The sequence below is a fragment of the Mobula birostris genome, chromosome 9 (genome assembly GCF_030028105.1).
Source record: "Mobula birostris isolate sMobBir1 chromosome 9, sMobBir1.hap1, whole genome shotgun sequence".
Lineage (NCBI taxonomy): Eukaryota > Metazoa > Chordata > Chondrichthyes > Myliobatiformes > Myliobatidae > Mobula > Mobula birostris.
Window position 1 is genome coordinate 135,301,500 of NC_092378.1, and position 22,955 is coordinate 135,324,454.

The 22,955-nt window shown below is 40.6% G+C and overlaps 1 protein-coding gene across 4 annotated transcripts in view; it reads left to right on the forward strand.

Moving 5' to 3' along the window:
- The first annotated feature begins 16,304 nt into the window (after positions 1 to 16,304).
- Positions 16,305 to 22,955, forward strand: part of cramp1 (cramped chromatin regulator homolog 1) — a 99,164-nt gene continuing 92,513 nt past the window's right edge. Inside the window, exons 1-2 of one of the 4 annotated variants that reach the window (XM_072268912.1) lie at positions 16,305 to 16,650; positions 19,196 to 19,473. In XM_072268912.1, coding sequence (XP_072125013.1) covers positions 19,197 to 19,473 — 277 coding nt within the window. In that variant the 5' untranslated portion in view covers positions 16,305 to 16,650; position 19,196. Of the gene's footprint in view, positions 16,651 to 18,424; positions 18,508 to 18,612; positions 18,787 to 19,195; positions 19,474 to 22,955 lie in introns of those variants that run through there. The other 3 variants (XM_072268909.1, XM_072268910.1, XM_072268908.1) reach the window with 3 other exon arrangements.

Consider the following 22,955-nt stretch of genomic DNA (forward strand, 5'->3'; position numbering starts at 1 on the left):
AACCACACTCACTTCTGTCTCCTGACACTAAATAAAACAAAGGAACCATGGACCAGTTACTCTGATAATCAGTAGTAAGTATCAATGATTCTTTTATTAATAATGTGTAATGATAAAATAATTGGAAAATATTAGTAGTCACACACACAGTTGGAGGAAACAACTTGGTCCATTCCAACAAATCCCTCCCTGTTCATGATCTCTGTCGCCATCTTTAGAGACAGATTATCCACCAATATCTTTCAAAAATCCACTGATTCCCAGCACCATGACTACAACTCTTCCTACCCTGGTGCAATTCCCTTCCCTCAATTCCTCCATCTCCACCACGAGTTGAGACTTGTGGCTGCGAAATAATCTCGGGTAATTGGGGCCTCCTCCATGGTGGTTGTAGGAGTCGACTCTCAGACTGTTGGAGGTAGTTCTGACAGCTCTGGCCACGTTTCTTCTCTAACAATTGACTCTGCTCTCATCAGCTGATCAAAGAGTCACCTCCAGATGATATTAGGTGCATTGTCCAGTGTGGAGAAGAGTGGTCCAGTTTTGTCCTTAATCCTTCCGAGTACCCATTTTTGATCACCACTATAGTCCCTCGCCAGGGCTGCTTGTCCAGAAATGAAACATCAAGCCTCCCTGTTTAAAGAATTTTCAATTTGTCTCAGTTGTTTGTCTTGCCTACTCCTTCTGAGATTGGGTTTGAGAAGATCCAAGCGTGAATGCAAGGAACAATCCAGGAACAGCATAGCTGTGGAGCTGTTGGTTGAGGTGTGTGCTGCATTGCAATACACAAGGAGGAAATTGGTGAGCTTTTGATTCTGTGTCAGTGCAGTGTGTTCCGCTGACATTGCTCACTGTGCCTTCTTTGGACTCTGGAAGAATCCTACCGCCAAGCCATTTGTAGCTGGGTGGTATCATGCAGACATAATACATCTTATTCCATCTATTCTCAGGAACGACAGAAACTGTTCCACAACAAACTGCGGTCCACTATCACTGACTAAGTGTTCTGGAACATCAGACCCTGAGAAGAGGTTTCTCAACACCTCAGCAGTGTGCAAGTCTGTATTGGAGGCTATTAGCAACACTTCTGGCTACTTTGTAACTGCATCCACTACTACCAAGAATTTTGTGCCCATGAATGGTCCAGCAAAATCTACATGAATCCTCTGCCAGCGAAATGAAGGCCTTTTCCAGTGATGGGCACTGGGCCAAGTGGTTAAGGCGTTCGTCTAGTAATCTGATGGTTGCTAGTTCGAGCCTCAGCTGTGGCAGCATGTTTGTGTCCTTGAGCAAGGCACTTAACCACGCATTGCTCTAGTGTCTGTGCGAGGTGTGGCGCCCAACACAGACTTCCAATCTGTGCCTTGTAAGGCATGAAAATGCCCGACACAGGCCTCTCATGGTCTGAGTCGACGTTCCCGCCCTCCCTAGAGGCGCTGCTCTCAGCATCTTCTGGACGTGTTGGCACCCCGAATAGTGCATGGCAAGCCGTTTAATCTGCAATCTATCCCAAGCCACTAGACAAAGCTTCGAGCCACACTTACTTTCTGACCACACCTAGATGGTGGGAATGCAGCTCCTCCAACACTTCAGCTCTCAGCTTGGATGGTACAACTCTCAATCCCCAAATAAGACAACCCCTATGGAGGAAAAGTTCATCCCGACACTGGTAAAAATGAGGAATCTGGGATTTCTACTGCACATTCCAACCATTTTGAGTCCCAAGACTGTGTGGGGTCTTTTCCGCTGAATCATCACTGCTGAAATATGGAGACTTTTAATTTGCACTAGGGAGAATATATCAAGAGTAGTGTCCTATTTTTATTTTTTTTTCCCTGGTATTTCTTTTTCTAAGAGAAACTGGATAATCCATCAGCATTTCCATAATTAGTTGTCCTTGAATTTGATCTTGTAATTGTGTTCTCCAAGAAGCAGAGCCCATTTCTGCATTCATTCTGCTGCTGTTAATGGAACACCCTTCTGTGGATTGAAAAAGGACATGAGAGGCTGATGATCAATAATCAACTCTCTCTCATACAAGTACTGGTTGAAATGTTTTACACTCCAACCAGACTCAAGGCCTCTCTGTCAATCTGTGTAATTTTTCTCTGCAGCAGTAAGGGAACGTAATGCAAAGTCTATGGGGTGTTCACTCCCATCATTCATAACATGTGACATGACTGCACCTATGCCGTAAGGTGAGGCATCACAGGCAAGCTTCACTGGATGATGTGGATTCCTGGCGTAATCTACATATTACTATTTAGCTATTTATAGTTTTATTATTACTATTTAATTATTTATGGTGCAACTGTAACAAAAACCAATTTCCCCCGGGATCAATAAAGTATGACTATAACTATAATGCACAACTACAACGTCTGATATCACCAGTTCCTTTACGTTTTTGAAAGACATCTTACACTGCTTTGTCCATTCACGATTGGCAGTAATGAGATCAAGCTGTGGAGCACAGTAGCCAGGGTTGACAGTAATCTGTTGCAGTAATTGACAAATTCTAGAACAACCACAACTGTGACCACCCTTTGGCCTTGGGGCATCCACCACTGCTTGAATCTTCTCAGCACACTTGCGTAATCCTTGTGCATCAACGGTATGACCACAATAAGTGATACGAGGTTTAAAGTATACACATTTGTTGCATCATGCTCCGAGTCCATAATTTTCTCATCTTTTAACACTACCTTGATCTTCTGGATTGTTCATTGTCATCCTTGCTAGTAACAATAGCAACAGCCTTGCAACATCTGGTCCATAGCAATCTGCCAGAGGGCAGGTGTAGCTGCTACCCCAGAAATAAGCCTATTATTGTGATAAAGTCCTTTGAGAGTGTTTATGGTAAGAAACACTTAGGACTCTTTTTCCAACTCCACCTGTAGGTAGGCCTCAGCTAAGTCCACTTTGCAAATTTCTCTGGTGGATCGCATTTTGGCAAAGATATCCTCTATCCAGGGCAGTACTGGGTTGTTGGTGTCCTTAAAATGACCACAGATTCTGACAGGCCCACTCTTCTTGGCTTGAGAGCACTGACATTGCCCATGGGCTCTATATCACCTTGAAAAGAATTCCTTCAGCATCTAAGTGATCAAGCTCACTGACTACTTTCCCTCCGATGTAAAACTGGTGTGTGGCATTTTCATTTAGTATTATTTTACCCAGGATGTGTTTCAGTTTCCCAGTACCATCCTTGAACGCTTTTGTGGCATCATCCAATGGCTTTTTTAATTCACTTTCAGTGACTCTGTTCCAGGGGATGTGGCATGCAAATTGTGGATGGATCTCCAATCAAGTTGTAGCTGTCTCAGCCAATCACACCCCACAATACTGGGCCACGCAGTTTTTACCAATATGGCTTGTTGGTTGTTGTATCTCACTGGTATAAATGTCATTCTCATAGGAGTTACCTTTCATCCAGTACAGTTTCTTAGCTGGATATCCGCAGGCTTCAGTTCAGAATCTTTGAAGTGCCGTTCAAACTCATTTTGTGGAACGATTGAAACAGCTGAGCCAGTGTCCAATTCCATTTGAATTAATTTCCCATTTACTTTTGATGCAAGCCATATTGTTTCGGTTTTATTAGTTTTCACAGCGTAATTCTCAAGGGTACCCAGTCCCAAGTTACTCTCATCGTTATCAGATTTTTCATCAACAGCATGCAGATGTGTTTCTGAAACTGTAACTTGATGTTTTCTTTATATCTTCCCCGTGCAGTCCATTTATTTTTGTCTGACAGACTTTCTCTTTTTGCATGACCTACTTTTGTAGCATTTTCTGCAAGTTTCACCTTTAAACTTGCATTAGTCTGGTGTACGTGAGCCCCTGCTACAATGGCAACACAATTTGTTCTGCCAGGCTGGTTTCTGTTTAGCTGTTGCAATTTTGTTCACACTCACTTTTGTTCCTGACTTCCAACAATACTGTATCTCTGTCTGCTGTTTCCATTGATACAGCAATTTCAACTGCTCTTTCAAATGTGTTTCATTTAGGAGCTGCTTTTGAATGCTGTCTTGTAAGACTCCACAAATAAACAATCTTTCAGTGCATCATTAAGCCCATCACTGAACTGACAATGCTCAGACATTCTCTTCAGTTCAGCCACCTACACTGAAATGGACTCCCCTTCCTTTTGATTCCAATTACGAAATCTAAAGCGTTCTGCAATCAAAGGTTCTAAATGTTCCTGCGATACGTTCACAGTACCAGCAAAGATCATTTCAGTTAGCCTGGTTGGAGCAGTTAAGCTTCTAAGCAATCTGTACGCTCTTCACTTATTATACTTTCTGACACTAGCACTCACTTTTCATTGACTTCTACATTTACATTTAAAATACTGGTCAGTTCCTTCAGCACACATTAGCTAGTTATCTGTTATGCATTCGAACAAATCTATATTTCCAATGTAATCAGCATTTCTGCCTTTTTTTAAAAAAATGATTATTATCACCCAGTATTCACTGTTACAGCCCTGTGACCTGACATAGAGATTTTAGGAAAATCTTTGTTGAGAACTTTGCTCCATTCACTGTTACAGCCAAGTGGGCAGCCATTTTAATTCCACTTCACATTCCCACACTAACATGTGTGTCCATTATCCTCTCCACTGCCACATTGAGGCCAGGCACAGATTGGAGGAGCAACACTTCATATTTTGTTTCATCTCCAACCTGATGGAATCATTTCTCTAACTTCCTGTAACCACTCCTCTCCATCCCCCAGTTTTTTGATTTCCCTGATCCCTCTTTCCCCTCCCCCTCACTTGCAGCCTATCCATCACCTTCACTTTTCTCCTTCTGGTGCCTTCCTCCCTTTATTGTGTTCTACTGTCCTTTCCTATCAGATCCCTTCTCCAGCCCTTTGTCTCTTGTATCCATCACTTCCTAGCTTCTCCCATGATTCCCTTTTCCTCCTTCTGAATCTTCCTCCCTCACTTGGATTTTCCTGCCTTCTCTCTGTTGCACTCCCCTCCTGCCTTCTTTCTTTCCTATCACAATGAAGCGTCTTGGCTCAAAATGTTAACTGTCCATTTCCCTCCATAGGTGCTGCCGGACCTGCTGAGTTCCTCCTGCATTTTGTCTGTTGCTCCGAACTTCCAGCATCTGCAGTCTTTCTTATGTCTTCAAGAGTCAGAGATAAGGGAACATAAAGTCAGCACGAGTTTATGACAAGGAAACCTCAAGATAGCTTAGGAATGTGAATTTCAATTTTTGATAAAAGGTCCCACAAAAGTGTATAAAATTAAAGAACATGGGACTGGGGAGTAATATATTGGCACAAATTGAGAATTAATTGATCATAGTAAATAAAGTGGGAATAAACAGAGGTAGGTAGTGACTTATGGAGTGAAGCAGAGATTAGAGCTTGGACCTCAGCTACTCATAATGCTCTCTCAATGATATGGATGCAAGGAGGGTCCAAAGTGATTTAGACAAGTTGGTTGAGTGAACAAAGTTATGGCAAATTTAACTTAATATACCCTAGGTAAATGATGTTATTCACTTTGGTTCTAAAAGCAGGTTTACAAGACTGATTCCAGGGATGACAGAACTGCTACAAGAGCGGAGATTGGTTGATTTGGCCTAGCTTATATGAATGGAAAAGGAACTACATTGAAACCTATATTAAGATTAGGCAGTCCAAATGGAGTAAGAATCTTACAATGGCTTGAGAACTCAGAGCCTGAGGTCACAGCTTCAGTATATAGTATATACGACGAAGAATGATTAGGAGAATTCCACATAGACGGTGCTGAACTTGGAATTACCTACTAAGAAAGCAAAGTGACCCAGGTTATTAAATATATTCGATGAGAAGGTTGATGTTAATGGAAGAAGGAACATGGAGAGAAATCAGGAACAGGATACTGAAATAAATGATTAGATTGAATGGTGGAGCAGGTTCACAAGGAAGCCTCCTCTCCCCCCCCCCCCTGCCACATGGGTCACTATGGCAGAATGATCTGCAAGCAGGTTCTTCAGCTCAACTCTTCCATGCCAAGAAATGTGCCATCCTGAGCTTTCCCCATGTGCCTGCATTGGCCCCTATCCCTCTAAACTTTTACCATCTGTTTACCATGTAGCAGGAGTTCGAATAGAATCTTGACACAGAGTTATTAGTGTATAGCAACAAACAACTGTGTGATCAGGGAGGAGAGCAAGAAGCTGAGGACACAGCCTTGTTGGATACCAATGCAGAGGACAATCATAGTGTAGATGTTGCTACCTATCCTTACTGACTGTAATCTGTTGGTCAAGAAGTCCAGGGTACAGCTGCCGAGGGGAGGTGTTGACGCCCACCCTCCAGAATTTGGAGACGAGTTTACTTGATATTATAGTATTGAAGATGGAACTGTATTCAATAAATAATAGTGTAACATATGCGGCTTTACTGCACATATGCTCCAGTGACTATTGTAGGGGCGGGGAGAAGGTGCCTACTCTAGGCTTAATGTAGGTGATTTGCAATGGATTGAGACGTTAGTGATACTAACAATGGGACTTTGAGATATTGCAAAAAAAAAACACTTAAGTGGGCAAGTTCGAGGTTTGTGGATTTCATTTAAAGGAAAAAGACTTTCAGAATTAGACTGCAATAAGGCTTTATTTAAACTAAAACAAGAACACAAGACATAGGAGCAGAATTAGGCCATTCGGCCCATTGAGTCTGCTCCACCATTCCATAATGACTGACTTATTATCCCTCTCAACCCCATTCTCCTGCCTTGGCCTCCACAGCCATCTGTGGCAATGAATTCCACAGATTCACCACCCTCTGGCTAAAGTAGATCTTCCTCATCTCTGTATGCAGGGATCAAAAAAACCAGTGCAACATTTGTGCCCGTACTTCAACATTTTTCCAAAAATAATCAATCAAATTTAATGGTTTTGGGTACACTTATACCACAATTATTTCCTCAGTCCATTTAACATTGCAAAACCTAAGTTTATCCAGGCCTTCCAACACTCATTCCAGAGTTGGATAGCTCACACAGGGAGTGGTGGGTGCTTGGAATGCACTGCCAGTGACAGTGGTAGAGGCAGATACAATAGGGTCTTTTAAGAAACTCTTAGATAGGTACATGGAGTTTAGGAAAATAGAGGGCTATGTGCTCGGGAAATCCTAGGCAGTTTCTAGAGTAGGTTACCTGGTCGGCACAACATTGTGGGCTGAAGGGCCTGTAATGTGCTGTAGATTTCTATGCTCTATGTTAAGTACATAATATGTTTTATCCAAGTAGCAAACCAAACAAAAATAGTCATGTTGTTCTCGAATCTGTCATTTAAGAGCATTCTAAGTAAGGAGTTGGTGGGGGAACTATAGAGTACACTATTTTAACGACATTTTCTGACTTCCAAACAATTGTTTTTTTTTTTAAAAACATGTATGTTTTACCTTTCTATCACACATCGAGGGTTAGCATTGCACAGGAATAGAAGCTTTCTTTTGTACCTCTGCCAAATTAATTGTTGAAGTAGAACGTGTGAGAGATAAGACATCATCCATCGATGGTAGCCTACAGCCATGGCAGGAGGAAGGAATAGCACACGCACATCTGCTCCCTGAGGGGGGAAGATCACATACAACCGCAGCAGGGACATGGATAAAACAGAGTTAATTCTCCATGTGAATGATATTCCAATAGATCCTACAGAAGTGACTATCTCTGTCTCTTTCACTCTGTATGAAGAGTATGCCACAGATCACAAAGAATTTTGAGATTAGCTCAACTGAGCATTGCACAGCTTGTCGAGAATGTCCAAGCAAAAGAATATTATTTTGGCACACTAACAGGCAGCTCTGTCACATTCTCTGAAGTAACATGGCTTTTGTTGAATGCTTGCTACTCACACGTGCTTGGGCTTTGTACAACCATCACCGCCCACGGTGTCAGTACATATTCCTCAACTCAGTAGCTACCCTTTGATTTGTCGTGGATGCTCAGTATTATGTGCAAAGTCAATAGCATCCCGCACTGCAGGAAGCCTGATATCTTTGCAAAGCTACATGTATGCTTCACCTTCTGCTCTCTGGCAAGAGGGTGAATTGTAGTCAGTTCTTCTGGAACAAAGTCTGTCACTTGCCTCCTTTATGTAACAGTGTGCAGCAAATTGCAGATGCAATAGGGACTTGGAATCAGCCTGGTGCGTGTGGGTGGGGGTGGGTGGAATCTCATTGAAACCCATCAAATATTGAAAGGCCTAGACAAAGTAGATGTGGAGAGGAACTTTCCTGTAGACAGGGAGCCAAACACCTCAGAATAGAGGGATGTCCATTTAAAACAAAGATAAAAAGTAATTTCTTTAGCCAGGGGATGGTAAATCTGAGGAACTCATTGCCAGAGACAGCTGTGAAAGCCAAGTCATTGGGTATATTTAAAGTGAAGGTTGATAGATTCTGGATTAGTCAGGGTGCCAAAGGTTACAGGAAGAAGACAGGAGAATGGGGTTGAGTGAGATAATAAACTTTATGACGGTGGAATGCTGGAACAGAGTCGATGGGCCAAATGACCTAATTCTGCTCCTATGCCTTATGGTCTCAGAAGATTCATGGCTAGTCTCCCACTCTATGGCATACCTCTGCAATGATGTTCTCATTGAACGCTCCTTACAGTAGGACAAGTAGAATTACTTCTCAAAGGCAGTTGTAGCCTACTGACAACACCAAGAGCATAACAACCAATGGACATGCGTATGGGAACAATGGATTAAGCAGAATTTTTGATAACAGCACAGAAGTCCCTTATCGTCTTTTTCCAATATTGCATATTGACTTTAACACCAAAATAGCATATGGTAACACCAGCCAATTTTTGTGTTTGTAATACATTAACTTTCAGGATATCTGCTACAGAGTGTATAGATTGCTATATGTGGAAAAGAGTGGATCCCTTACACACTGAGGCGGGAGAATTTATATTGTTAATAAGGACACGGTAGAGAAATTCAACAATTATTCTGGGTCTGTCCTCAGGGAAGACTACTCTGAGCACCTTCCAGGAATAGAGGACAACTACTGACATAGAATGAATACCTGAATAAATTCAAAGAAATAATTTTAAAAATAGGTATGGACAAAAATTAACAGGACTGAAAGGTGACAAATCCCCAGGCCTCCTAAGCTTTTGAAAGAGTTGCCTGTAGAGTAAGGATCTGCCTTCCAAAATTCCATAGATTCCCACTCATTAGAAGATTGGAAATGCAAGTCTGCTATTTAAGAAATGAGGGGGAGGCAGATACAGAAAAACGCAGGGAACTATAAAGCATTTAGCTTGGCATCAGCAATATAGGCAAACGCTAAAATCTATTATTAAATGACTTGATAACATGGTAAATGTATTAGTTTTCCAAGGGACTTGGGCAGAGTTAACATTGATTTATGGAAGGAAATCAAATTTTACAGATCTGTTTTAAACTTGCAGGATAAAGAAGCATCAACTAGTTGATTTTATGTACTGTATTTGAACTTTTAGAACAGCGGTCCCCAACCATCGGGCTGCAGACCAGTACCAGGTCGCAAACCACGTGCTGCTGGGCCGCGAGGAAATGATATGCGTCAGCTGCACATTTCCTCATTCCCTGTCACGCACTGTTGAACTTGAACATAACATTGCCAATTGTCCCAGATTTGCCCGGACATCCCGTATATTGAGCTAAATTGGTTTGTCCCATACGGGACCACCCTTGTCCCGTATTTCCCCCGCTAAGGTAGAGTGTTCCTATGAAACCTTTCATGCCGAAATGGCATAAAGCAAAGAAGCAATTACCATTTATTTATATGGGAAAAATTTCTGAGCGTTCCCAGACCCCAAAAAATGACCTACCAAATCATACTAAATAACACATAAAACCTAAAATAACTCTAACATATAGTAAAAGCATTAATGATATGATAAATACACAGCCTATATAAAGTAGAAATAATGTATGTATAGTGTAGTCGGGAAGACTAAGCCAAAACCGATTTATGGGAAAAAAAATCGATACGTACACGCATGCGCACACAGGTGCCCGCGCAAGGCTTCATGGTCATGGTAGTCTTTCTCGGGGTAAACACAAGTGTCCCGTCAACACACACAAAAAAGGCTGGTGAATGCAGCAGGCCAAGCAGCATCCGTCAGAAGAGGTACAGTCGATGTTTTGGGCCAGGGCCCTTCGTCAGGATTTGACTGCTACTTTTGTCTCTTATTTGAGAGTGAGAAAGTTGGCAACCCTAACTGTAAAAGACATGTTGAGGTGAGTTTAACCCTACCTGAACACCCCCCACCACCCAGCCGGTCGGCTGGTCCGCAAGAATATTGTCAATATTAAACCGGTCTGCAGTGCAAAAATGTTGGGGACCCCTGTTTTAGAAGGTCTTTGTGTAACACAAGAAAATAACGCACAGTATTAAGGATGAGAATCTGACGCAAATTGAAGTTTGGTTAATAAATAGAAAACAAGAAACAGGAATAAATGGGTCACTTGCATGTTTTAAAGCCTAGACTAATGCCATGGTGCAGGAATCAGTGTTGGGGCCTCAGCTATTCTCAGCCTGCATCAAGGGGGAAAGGAAACACATTCACATCTGTAATGATTCAAAGCAAAATGGCAGTGTGGGGTATGAAGAAGTTGCAGAGTGCCTTCAGATCAATTAAGTGAATCAGTAAGAACAAGGCAAAAGAAAGACAAAATGCAGAAGTGCCAATTTAAAAGGCAATCACATGAAATTCTAATAGGACGTGACAAGGTAGCTGTGGTATGAATGTCAGGAATAGGGGTCAGTCTCAAAATAAGGAGTTGATTACTAAGGACAGATGAAGAGAAAATTTTCACCTCAAGGGTAGTACGTCTTCAGAAGAGTGCTGGGGAATGAGCAATTTGATAGCTGAAGATACAAGAGACTGCAGATGTTGGAATCTGGAACAAGATAACAGTTGCTGAAGCCTTTATCTGGAGCACCAAACTCATCAGTATTGAATACAGGTTGAGTGCCCCTTATTCAGAATTCCAAAATCTGAAAACTTCCAAAATCCAGGATTCTTTTTTTGAGCTCTGACAAGACATCACAAATGGAAAATTCCACGAGATGCTGAGAAGCTTCCCAGGTCTCTGCATACCAGACAGTTCTGAGAAGAAAACTCACATATGTAATGAAAAGAATTTAATGAAAAATAGAAAAACACTGCATAAAATGAAAAAGATCTCAGTCATATATCGTCAGTGAACATATGCCACTTAACATATGCTGATCATGAAACAAGTAGAGGTCAATGACAACCAATTGAAAATGGAGGGTAATTGTGAATATTAGCAGGCCAGTTGCAGACATTTAAGAAAATGCAGGGTAATCATTTTTTGGAGATCCCTACCACCCAGGTCTTACACTCTTTTCACTATTGCCATCAGAGAAAAGGTACAGGAGACTCAGGAGTCACACCACCAGGTTGAAGATCAGTTCCTATCCCTCAGCCGTCAGGCTCTTGAGTAAAAGGGGATAAACACACTCACTTGCCACATCATTGGAATGTTCCCACAACCATTGATCTCACTTCACGGACTCCATCTCATTACCTCACGTTCTCATTATTGCTATTTATTTATATTTGCATTTGTACAGTTTGTTGTCTTCTGCACTCTGGTTGATCTTTCATTGATCCTGTTATAGTTACTATTCTATAGATTCGCTGAGTATGCCCACAGGAAAATTAAACTCAAGGTTGTATATGGTGACGTTTTTGTACTTTGATAATAAAATTTACTTTGAACTTTATGAGGCTGATTAGTTCTTATGTAAGGTATAAAAACAAAGTAAAATACTAATACAGTGTACTATAATCAAAACCTGATATTGTAGGTATAGATTGAAAGCCTGCCATTGTTTGCTGTTGTCTAACAGCTGATTCAGATATTCTCTAGACACTGCTGTGCTGCTTTTGTTACCCTGTACACATTATATTTTCATTAACGCGATGTAATTTTTTTTACTGTTAAGTACATGTATGATGAGCAAGTGAAGACAAAGACTGCTTACCGATAGCATACAAATTCAGAGTGGGAAATGATGGCGACCTCAGGCTCTCTCATTATATGTCACAAAATCCAAAATACTTCTGGCCACAAGCATTTTGGATAAGGGGTACTCAACCTGTAGTAACATATCACAATCTGTCTAATTTTTAAATCAGAATGAAAGCAAACTAGTAAGAAAGTGTCTAATATTATCAGTACAAATGGATTAAATCAGCAATGGTAGCAATACAAATGCATGGTTAAGAATTTTGCTACTGTATTTTCACAAACAAGAGTAAATCTGCAGATGCTGGAAATCTGAGCAAAACACATCCAAAATGTCGACTGTACTCCCCCTCCCCTCCACCATAGATGCTGCTTGGCCTGAGTTCTTCCAGCATTTTGTGTGTGTCACTGTACTTCCTTGTCTGTTCTTCACATTTATAATACCATTAGCTACGTAAAAACCCTCTCCTCATAGGCATATAGCGCAATACAGATCGCAAATGCATGCTCAGGATGTAGGTGAGGTTCTGTTACCAAAATAATTTCAGGCATCAAGTTCCAGATCTATAATACTCGGCAGACGAGGAAAGTCTTTGCAGGCTTCCCTGCTACCAACTATTTTGATTTATACCTTGGATTTTTGCACCCTCAACACCTTTCTTATGTACTTTATACAGGCCTATTATGAACGCTACACATCTCAGTTCAGATTCCCCTTAACCTCTTCTGCTCCAAAGAAGGGAAACCCAATACCTAGTAGTGTGATTATAATTGGTTGATCAGAAGAGTATGCCATTCTCAAGCTAGGGCTTATTTTTCAGCCCATTGTGATGATGTTAAGCATCCGTATCCATCTTGTCATTCCTCCCCACGTCTTGTGGCGCATTGGGCACCAACCTTGCCCTTTCTTTAGCAATTTGGTCTACTAAGGCCAAATTGCTAGCTCGATGCTCAACCCAGCATGGATGGAGAGCGGCTGGATTTGAACCCTGGACCACTCGCCTTGAAGACTGTTGTTGATGCCACTCCACCGCCGGCCAGCATATCAGTACCTGTCTACGTTAGTCTTATCTTCCAGCATTCAATAGCCTTCAGTGCTACGGCACTTCACATACAAGTATTCCTTAAGTCTTGTGAGAATAACAGCCTTCACCACACCTTCATCTAGCACATTTCTAGCTTTCAACAATCTCCCCAGGTTAAAAAGGAATCATCAAATTCCACCTAAATTTAATCACCCCTTACCTTTAGTGTGTGCCTTCTGGTTATAGACAGCCCTGCTAAAGGAAAAGTTTTCCCTCTACCTGCCATATCCATGTCACTCATAATTTTGTACATGTTAAAGCAGAAAATCCTTTTCCACTACACTGGAGAGGGTCCAGAGGAAGTTCATGAGAATGATCCCGTGAATGAAAGGGTTAACAGAAGAGGAACATTTGATGTCTCTGTGCCTGTACTTGCTGGAGCTGAGAAGAATGGGGGGGTGGGGGTGGGGGATCTCATTGAAACCTATCGAACATTGAAAGGCCTATATAGAATGGGTGTATCCTATAGCGGAGGAGTCGAAGACCAGAGGACACAACCTCAGAATACAAGAATATCCGTTTAGCCATAATCATACTTTATTGATCCCCGGGGAAACTGGTTTTCATTACAGTTGCACCATAAATAATAAATAGTAATAGAACCACAAATAGTTAAATAGTAATATGTAAATTATGCCAGTAAATTATGAAATAAGTCCAGGACCAGCCTATTGGCCCAGGGTATCTGACCCTCCAAGGGAGGAGTTGTAAATTTGATGGCCACAGGCAGAAAAGACTTCCTATGCCGCTCTGTGCTGCATCTCGGTGGAATGAGTCTCTGGCTGAGTGTACTCCTGTGCCCAACCGGTACATTATGTAGTGGTTGGGAGACATTGACCAAGATGGCATGCAACTTAGACAGCATTCTCTTTTCAGACACCACTGTGAGAGAGTCCAGTTCCATCCCCACAACATCACTGGCCTTACGAATGAGTTTGTTGATTCTGTTGGTGTCTGCTACCCTCAGCCTGCTACCCCAGCACACAACAGCAAACATGATAGCACTGGCCACCACAGACTCATAGAACATCCTCAGCATCGTCCGGCAGATGTTAAAGGACCTCAGTCTCCTCAGGAAATAGAGATGGCTCTGACCCTTCTTGTAGACAGCCTCAGTGTTCTTTGACCAGTCCAGTTTATTGTCAATTCGTATCCCCAGGTATTTGTAATCCTCCACCATGTCCACACTGACCCCCTGGATGGAAACAGGGGTCACTGGTATGTTAGCTCTCCTCAGGGATGAGGGGGAACTTCAGCTGGAGAACCAGACTTAATATCACTGGAATACATGGTGAGATTTCTCGTATTTGCGGCAGCAATACAATACATAATAATAGAGAAAAACACATGAGTTAAGGTAAATATATTAGGCATAAGTATATTACAAATATATATGTTTAATACAGTTATATTAGCAAAAGCAAAGTTTATGGAGAGAAAGCAGGAAAATGGGGTTGGGAGGGATAATAAATCAGCAGACTCAATGGGCTGAATGGCCTAATTCTACTCCAATGTCTTATATCTATTCAGTCATACGTCACAGCTGAAAGGCTCTATTCACTGCAACAACCTGGTGAATTTTCTTTTTCCCCTTCTCCAGTGCAATCATATCCTTCCAAAGTACAACTACTACTCTACCTGTGCCCCAAATTATGGCTTATGTATGTGTACCATAACCTCTTTCCTCTTATATTTATGCTCCAGTTAAAGGAGGCAAATATCCCATGTGTTTTCTTAATTACCCAAGCTGTAGGCTTCAGGGCTCCTTGAACATGCACATTTTTGAGGTCCTTATTTCCTAGGATCCCACTTGTTAACCACTGTGTATATCCCAACCTTATTACTCCTCTCAAAATGTATTATTTCACATTGTTCAGGATTAAATTCCTCTTGCCCATTTTATGGTCAGCAAGATGAGCGACAAAAGCAATTAATGCAAGCTAAAACCCTGCATTAGAACCAACTAATCAATATTGTTCTGTAACCTCAACCACCACTGGGTGCCACTTATTAATAAGCCAATTTCAGATGCAGTTTTCCAATTACTTGGAGCTTGTGTGTTTTCGGCTTTTGGACCAATTGTTTCAATCATCTTTTCTATTAACCATATTTTTTTGGAAGATTTAAAACTTCTGCTTTAAAACCTCAATTATTTATTATATATAATTATTATATAAACTTCTGCCACCTGCTTTAAAATCTCAATTGTTATTACACATCTTAAAAAGAACCAAGTATTGAGCTCTGCAGAATTCTAGAGATAACAGCTTTCAATCACAAAACACCAATCAACTGTTATCCTCAGTTTCTGCACCGATCAGTTTTGCATCCAACACACCACTTTCTTAGATCCCAAGGAAGTTTTGCTTTTGCCACGCCTACCACTCGACACATTTTCATGAGTTTTACTAAACTCCATGCAGGCTACCTCAAACGTATTACTGCATCTTCTTAAAAGAGGTACAAAGTAGAGTCAATCAGGATAATCCCATATCAAATCTATGTAAAGTGATGGTACAGTTGTTTAAAAATAGATTCCAATATCTTGTCTGCAATCATAGTTAAAATAACTGCGCTGTAATTACTCATTTCATTTCTCCCTCCACTTTGAAATTATAATTATTCCTCTTCTTCGGCGGCCAGGGGATATTGGAAAGTCCGGTTCCTCAGAATTTTTAACCTTGCATGTAACGTCTTTGGAAAAAATATTGATTTTGAACTTTATAGCTTATTACAACTAACAAAAAATTTGCTCTGCAATTTAGATAAAGACAAATATGATTTATCAAACTCATCTTGAACGGAAACTTTTGTAATAACACATAAGAACAACAATGAAATCACTCTACACACCTAAAAAGCCGTGCTCTTGAAAGCGCGACCAGAGTGGAAGAATGTTCCTGACAGAACTACCCTTGTTTATCAACGGGAGGAGCTCCTTTAGCGCTCCAGCCCCAGGTCACTGAACTTTGTCTGGTCGCTACTCCTTGAATGGGTGTTTTCTTGAATTCTGACTGGCTAATGCTCCTGTTCATCAGAGACCGTGACCTTGCTACCCGGAAATAACGGGCGGAGAAAACACACCGCCACGCGCCGGTAGGCGGGCTCGAGTTGTGATTGGCGAAGGGCGTTTGCCCGTCACCCGTTGCCCCGACGCTGTTGACATCACGTGCGCACGGCGCTCCAATGGCCAGCGGGGCCAGCGACGTTAGCGTTGGGCGCCAAGTGACTGCGGCTGCGAATGGATGTGTGGAGGATGTGAGGGCTGGAGTGGTGCTTCTGCGGCAGCGGACGGAGAGCCCGGGGTGCTGGCCGTAGGCGTGAGCAGCCCGGATTGCGTGGCCGGCCAGGGGAGAGGGCGAGCAAGGCAGGCTGATCGCTGTACAACAGAGTGGTGTGGCCCACTGGGCCCCGGGAACGGCGTCCCCTCTCTCGGCGGCAGTACACACGGGTCTCAGCAAGATAACCCGCACTAAGCTGGCTGCTGGCTCTCGTATCATTAACCCTGAGGCGTGTTGATGCCGTGGATCTCGCTGCCCGATTTATGCGTGTAGGTATAACACATCTAATTAAAACAATGCATGTCAGAACTGGTCTCAAAAGTAGCTGAACATGGTATGGGTACACTTAGTGACGTAACGCTTAGACTTGTTTTGGTATGTTACAGTAGTGGACATCGAAGCAGGTTTCTGTCTTAAGTGTGTTGCTTTGGATTTCCAGCAACTGCAGAATTTCTTGTGTCTATAGTTACTGTTGTTTGGTAATTTGTATTATAAATAATGTAAATGTTGCTCAGCTTTAGGTAATATCATTTAACTCGAGTGATTACGAAAGTTTTATTACGTTTTCAATGCCTGTGGTGATTCTGTGCTGTTATATACCCCTTTTTTTTAAGTTATTAAGAAAGGCTGCCAAGAACTTGAGCCGGAAAGTTAGGATGCCTTTTCTGAATGACGTGGAGTTTTGAGCTTGTCTGGTAAAGATGAGTTATTGTAAACAAAACGTGAGCACCTCACACACCACCAGGGTCAATGCAAAAGTATTGTCAAGGCTCCGAAGCATTTGGTAGCCTGGACTACCTGGTGGAATATAACTTAGAGCTGGAACGAGCATGTCATTTGGGGGGAAGGAGCATTGAAGATGATGGCACTGAATGTCACCCAATGTTTTTGCCAGGCTGGAAAGAAGGCTTGCCTATGCATCAGAATATTATGTGGTTTAGGTGTTTCATTGGATGCAGTTTTCAAGCATAGTTTAGAAAACTACCTCAAGAGGTAATTTTACTTTGGTAGAATTTTTGCTCAGTGAATTTTAAGAGTAAATTGCAAAATATGAGAATGATTTAGTAGGAGATCCTTTAATGATTTTTCATGCTTTGGAGTTTGGAGCAATCATTATAAGCAAAAGATGCATTCTATCATTTCAACATGACTTGGTGACTTTTAGATAGACTGGTCATAGTGTCATAATGTGCATCCAACTTGAGGTCAAATACCTTTTTTTGCTGTACTAAGACGGCGATATTTATAATCGTAAGTTACATGATCCAAGTGGAATACATGACTAACTTTAATTAAGTATTTTGAGGCAGAAATAGCAACTTGTTTCGCAGAGAATGTTTTATCTGTAATTGACCATTAAATCAGTATTATTCATAGATAAACTAAAAGTTGACTATTAGTTTTGTTATAGATTAGATAAGATGTATGTTTTGTCTTTTCTAGTAAATGTGGTCTTACAGAATTTGACTAAGTACTTTTTGTAAAAACCCATTTTTTGTGCCTCATCTTTGCACCTGTAGTACACTGCTTACTTTATTAAACCAACATTCCAATTTTGACCTGCATGAAATATAACTTTAGTGAACATGTTTTACTGCAAAGTATGTTAATATACTGGCATAATGCTTTATTTTAATATAACTGCACTTTGTGTTTGTTTAATGGAGTTATCCTTTCATCTGGCATACCAAAAATGCTTATATTGAATTGCAGAAAGTCTTGTGGATCACTTGTCAATCTTTGCTTGTTCCAAATAAAAATATCCTTAATTCTTAAATAAACTAATGTATAAGGTATAAATATTAAGAATAATTATATTTTCTAATCAGATTTCAAGCGACATGAGATCAGTCGATTAGAGTAACGTTGAGAGGCAACTTAGGTTTGTTTTGCTATATAAATTTTATTTTTAATAAATATGTTTTAATGAATTCTTACAGGCGATACCTTATTCGATTAAATAGATATACATTTTGGTTTGATGTTGGTGATGATGATGCGTTTCTATCCAAGGCAGTTTGTGCTGAAGTTTGGGGAACAGCTGTGGTGACGTAGCGAGCAAAGTTCAGAGAGGGAGAGGAGTGAGAGTGGAGTTGGTGACATTTATGTTTTGGATTAAAAGCTGCTGAGGTGCTGGAAAGAGGGGTGCAGTGTGTCCGTCTGGTTCTGCTGGCGGGTGGTTGGCATGAAGTTCGGGGTTGTGGGGTATATTTCTGTGTGTGGGTGTGTTTGTAATTTCCTTGTGGCGAAGGGAGTTGGAGCCCGAGGAGAGGAGAGTGGGGAAAAGAGAGCAGCCACTTTCTGAAGCTGGAAATATGAACCTTTGGCCGCTGAGACCCTGCACAAACAGGCCGTGCCCATGGTGAGAAGGAAGAAGACAGTTTCGGCAGCCGAGGACCGCCAAAATGGGTAGGAAAAGGAGGGATAGACGCTTTATTCTGGCCGAGTGTGTGGAGGTTTCAGCTGCTCCCGGCCGACATGTCGTGGGTTTGGAGTGAAGCTCAAGGGGAAGGAGGAAGACGTTAACGCTGCGAGAAACTGCGGTTCCCTCAACACAAACACCTTCAAGAGTCGAAGAAAACCCTTTTCCCTCTCCGGCTGGGGCAGGAACTCAGCTTCAGGACCCCAAACTAGCGGAGGAGAACAAAATTTTCAGCGGGTGATTGCGGGACAGCGATCGGAGATCAGGAGAAAAACAACGGCGGCCATGTTGGAAAAAATGTTTACAGTTGCAAGTTGTGAGGCTTTAGAAATATGGAAATAAAAATGCCTTAAAGTATATATTTTACTGATTTTTGCCTTATTTTGTGTTCTCCAGAATGACGGCAAAATGTGCGGAGGTGAATAGCGATGAAGGGCTGAGAAGAGTGTGCAAAAGATCTGGAGACGAGGAGAGTGCTGAAGGAGATGGGGAGAGTGAAGAAGGAGGCTGCAGATCTCAACACGGCACAAAGAGAGAAGATACTTCAGCAGCTGCCACCAGCCCAGATCAACATCATTTTTTAAGATCCAGTGTGAGGCCCCCCAACAAGAGGTTAAGGAAAGATCCTGCTGCTCCTCATGGATCCAGCAGCTTCCAGAACAATAAGGGAAAAGGTAAAATGAAGGTTCTTACCATTTAAGGTTTGATAGCTTCAGAATCATTACACTTCTACGAGGGTGAAATGGGTTTTTCATGACTGTTTCAACAAAATCCTGCTCTTTATGGAGAAAGTGGTTATTGCAAAGTTTGCTTTTAAAAAAAAGTTTTGGATATAAATTGATACTCTACTCCCTGTATGTGATCTGCAGTTATTGCAACTACTCTTAGTTCTCTGTTCACTGGAAGTCACTTAGCAAATAACATTTAATCCTCTTTACTGGAGCAGCTATATTCCATACTGCTGGATTAAGTACTTCAGCTCCTAAGAATTTCACAAACAAATTCCCTTCACATTTGATGTATTGTGGGACTACTTCTCAGTATATAACTCCTTGAGTGAGACTGCAGAACAGTTGAGGTTATCATGTGAATCAGAGCCTGAATTACAGATAATAAATTTTGTGTATAGTTTTTCAAATAATATTTTTAGCTAGTTTTAAAATGCTAATATACAATTCAAAACTTTACTTATCAGTTATTGTCATTTTTATTTGACCTTTGTCCTAAGTGGTTCATGGCTAACTCCACTCGGTGTATTGTCACAAATTTAAGTGTCTCTTGTAGGTACAGCTCTACCTTTAGCCATAGCTGACAAATCATTGTAACTGCTCTTGACAAAAAGAAACAGGAAAATGTACATTAACTGTTTAAGAGAAATGTTGTTCATTTAATACTAATCTACACCTTCATCTAGTCCAGACATTTTTAACACTCTTGGCATACTGACAGTAATTCTGGTCAGTTAAAATGTTAATGGAAAAACAAATTGATTATGCAGCATGCGATAAATAACAAATGACTATGAGTAAACTGTAAAGATTTGAACAACTCATTCCTTGGTCAGCCATCTGTTAAATTGTCCATGATGGTCTCCTGTTATGTGCACAATTACATTATTCAGATATAATTCATTAATCTGATTTCCATGCCATTTGATTTAAAGTTTTAATTGGTTTGAGAGAATTTGATTCTGGTCCTCAGATAAATTGTGATGTAGTTTAAATGAAGCACTCTGATTTCACTCATAACAAATTGGATGTAAAGAATAGGTGAGTTTAATGTGCTTATTATCGTAGAGCAGTCTTTTAAGCAATTGTATTACTTTCAATTGATCTCTCCTCCCACTCTGATGTCTGTCTTGAGTCTTTTCAGTTGCACCAACAGGAGTCAGCGTCCTTTTTTGCTGTGGGACAATATTGTTGTTCTTCTCTTGCACCTTGTGGCACATCGGACAGCATTTTTTTTGCCAGTTTCTTAGCATTTGTCTGTTTTCATGAGACCAAATTGCTAGCTTGATGCTCAACCCAACACGGATGAAAAAGGTGCAGGAAGCCAGCGGGATTTGAACCCGGGATCATTTGCCTTAAAGTTTGGGGCTGATCTGGTCTACTGGCCGGCTAAGGGAAAATATTGAATCTAACAACTTAAGACAAGCTATCTCTTTCTTTTTATCTCTTTCTCCAGATGTGTCACACTTTCCATTTCAATTTATGCCTCTGCTCTTTTTTTTCTATCTGTAACAATTCTTTTTAAAGTCATTGTACCTTGGAAACATTACTACTACTGGTATTCCTTCTGTTCTTCCTCTTCTTCCCTCTTTCTACAATTTGAAATATGCTTGTTTTCTCATTTCTCCAGTTCTGCTAAATGTGCCAGGCCTGAAATGTCCATCGTGCTGCTTTTCCCACTGATGCTGCTTGACCTGCTAAGTGCATCCAGTCTTTTCTGATTTGTTTTGGATTTCTAGTGCCTGCAGTTTTTATTTATTCTTCCTAGATTAGATGGTGCTTTGCCTTCATTGAAACATCCCAAATGATTGGTTTCATTATTTTTGTTGTAGTTTACCTTCTTCATTATGAGTTAGATTAGTATGCTGGATTTTTATTTTTGTCCTAAGTGAATATTAATAAATTTAATGAAAATCCAAAGTGCAAAACATGATGAGGATGTAAATGCTGACCATGAAATATTTAAAAACAAATAAAATTTATTTTCAATAAACTAGTAGCAAAATATAAAATCAGTATGTTTTTTTATTCTGATAGAATCCCATATTGGAAAATGTGTGATAGAGAACCCATTTGATTAGGTTAATATTATCTTCCATGCTCTTGAATTGCAACTGCCTGTTCTTTCCAAATGTTTGTTAGGTTTTCCACAATAATTATCTAACATTACTGAATTACTGCCTGGCTGAGTTTATGCAAATTCAATTATTCTGATCATTTATATCATGTTGTAAGATATCTAGACTAGTAAATTTGGGGAAATGTAATTTTGGATTATAAGTAGAACATGTGTGATTTGAAATAGAGAGTTTACTGGGCAATTTATTCACATAATTTAGCTTGCAGAAATTAGCTGCTTGTTTCTTTAATTTGAAAGGCCTTTGATTTTACTACATTTATTTTCTCGGGACTAAACTCTGTTTTCATAATTTGGAGGTCAGCTTTGGTGTTTTAGCTCTGAAGAAACTAGACACAATCCAAGTTGTTGCTTATAACAAACTAAATCAAGCAGATTGTCTTCAAAAGTCATTTCAATGAGTCCTTCAAAGTTATTTCTTATGTACTTGTTTAGTTAGGTGACAGCTGCGGGACTATACAATCAATTAGTGCTGGCTATTTACATAGAATAGGCTACATGACATTGAGTCCATCTCACCCAAACTATTGTGCGTGCACCACACAAACCAGTGGTTGTTACTAACTTTTCCCATTCTTCACTCTGTTCCTTCTTCATGCCATCTCTTTTCTCCATACCAGTGTATCAGTATTATCTGTTTGAAACAGTTCCTTTGGTTGTGGATCTAGTAACTACAAAGAAATTCCTGAATTCTGCTACTGGTTCTCCTCAAATTCTTTGCTCTGGTCCAGAATATATCGCAACATATTTTGAACTTGTTAACAAGCCGAAGCAATATTCACACTGTCAAATGCCTACATGATGCTAAGAATCATTTAGTCAGACTTCTCGTTCAAAGAGAACTCTGTCATTACATAACTCTGCCAAATTCTTTGTTATTTTTGTATCGTGAATATCAGAAAATATACAGATCAGCACTTTGTACAAACTTAGCATTGCTTCTTAGCTTTTGAACTGCAGAACAAACACAAGTCTTTTTGGCTTTTCTCGTGATTATGCACTTGTGTAGGCCATCCCCAGAAAACAAGCTGGTTCGCTTTTTACAGATATCCATAAGTCGATTTTGTCCATAAATCAAAAGTTATACAAAAATCATTTGATATTGTAACTGTATCTCTATAGTACTGCAGTGAGTGGCATCAAAAGCCCATGAGGCTGACAGGAAAGAACAATTACTAAAAGGGAGAGGGGAAACTAGTTCTGCAATTCATAGGAAAAATGTTAGATACATATTTTGGCTTTTGAATCTACTACAGTGAAACCTCGATTTTATGCGCCCCGATTTAACGCG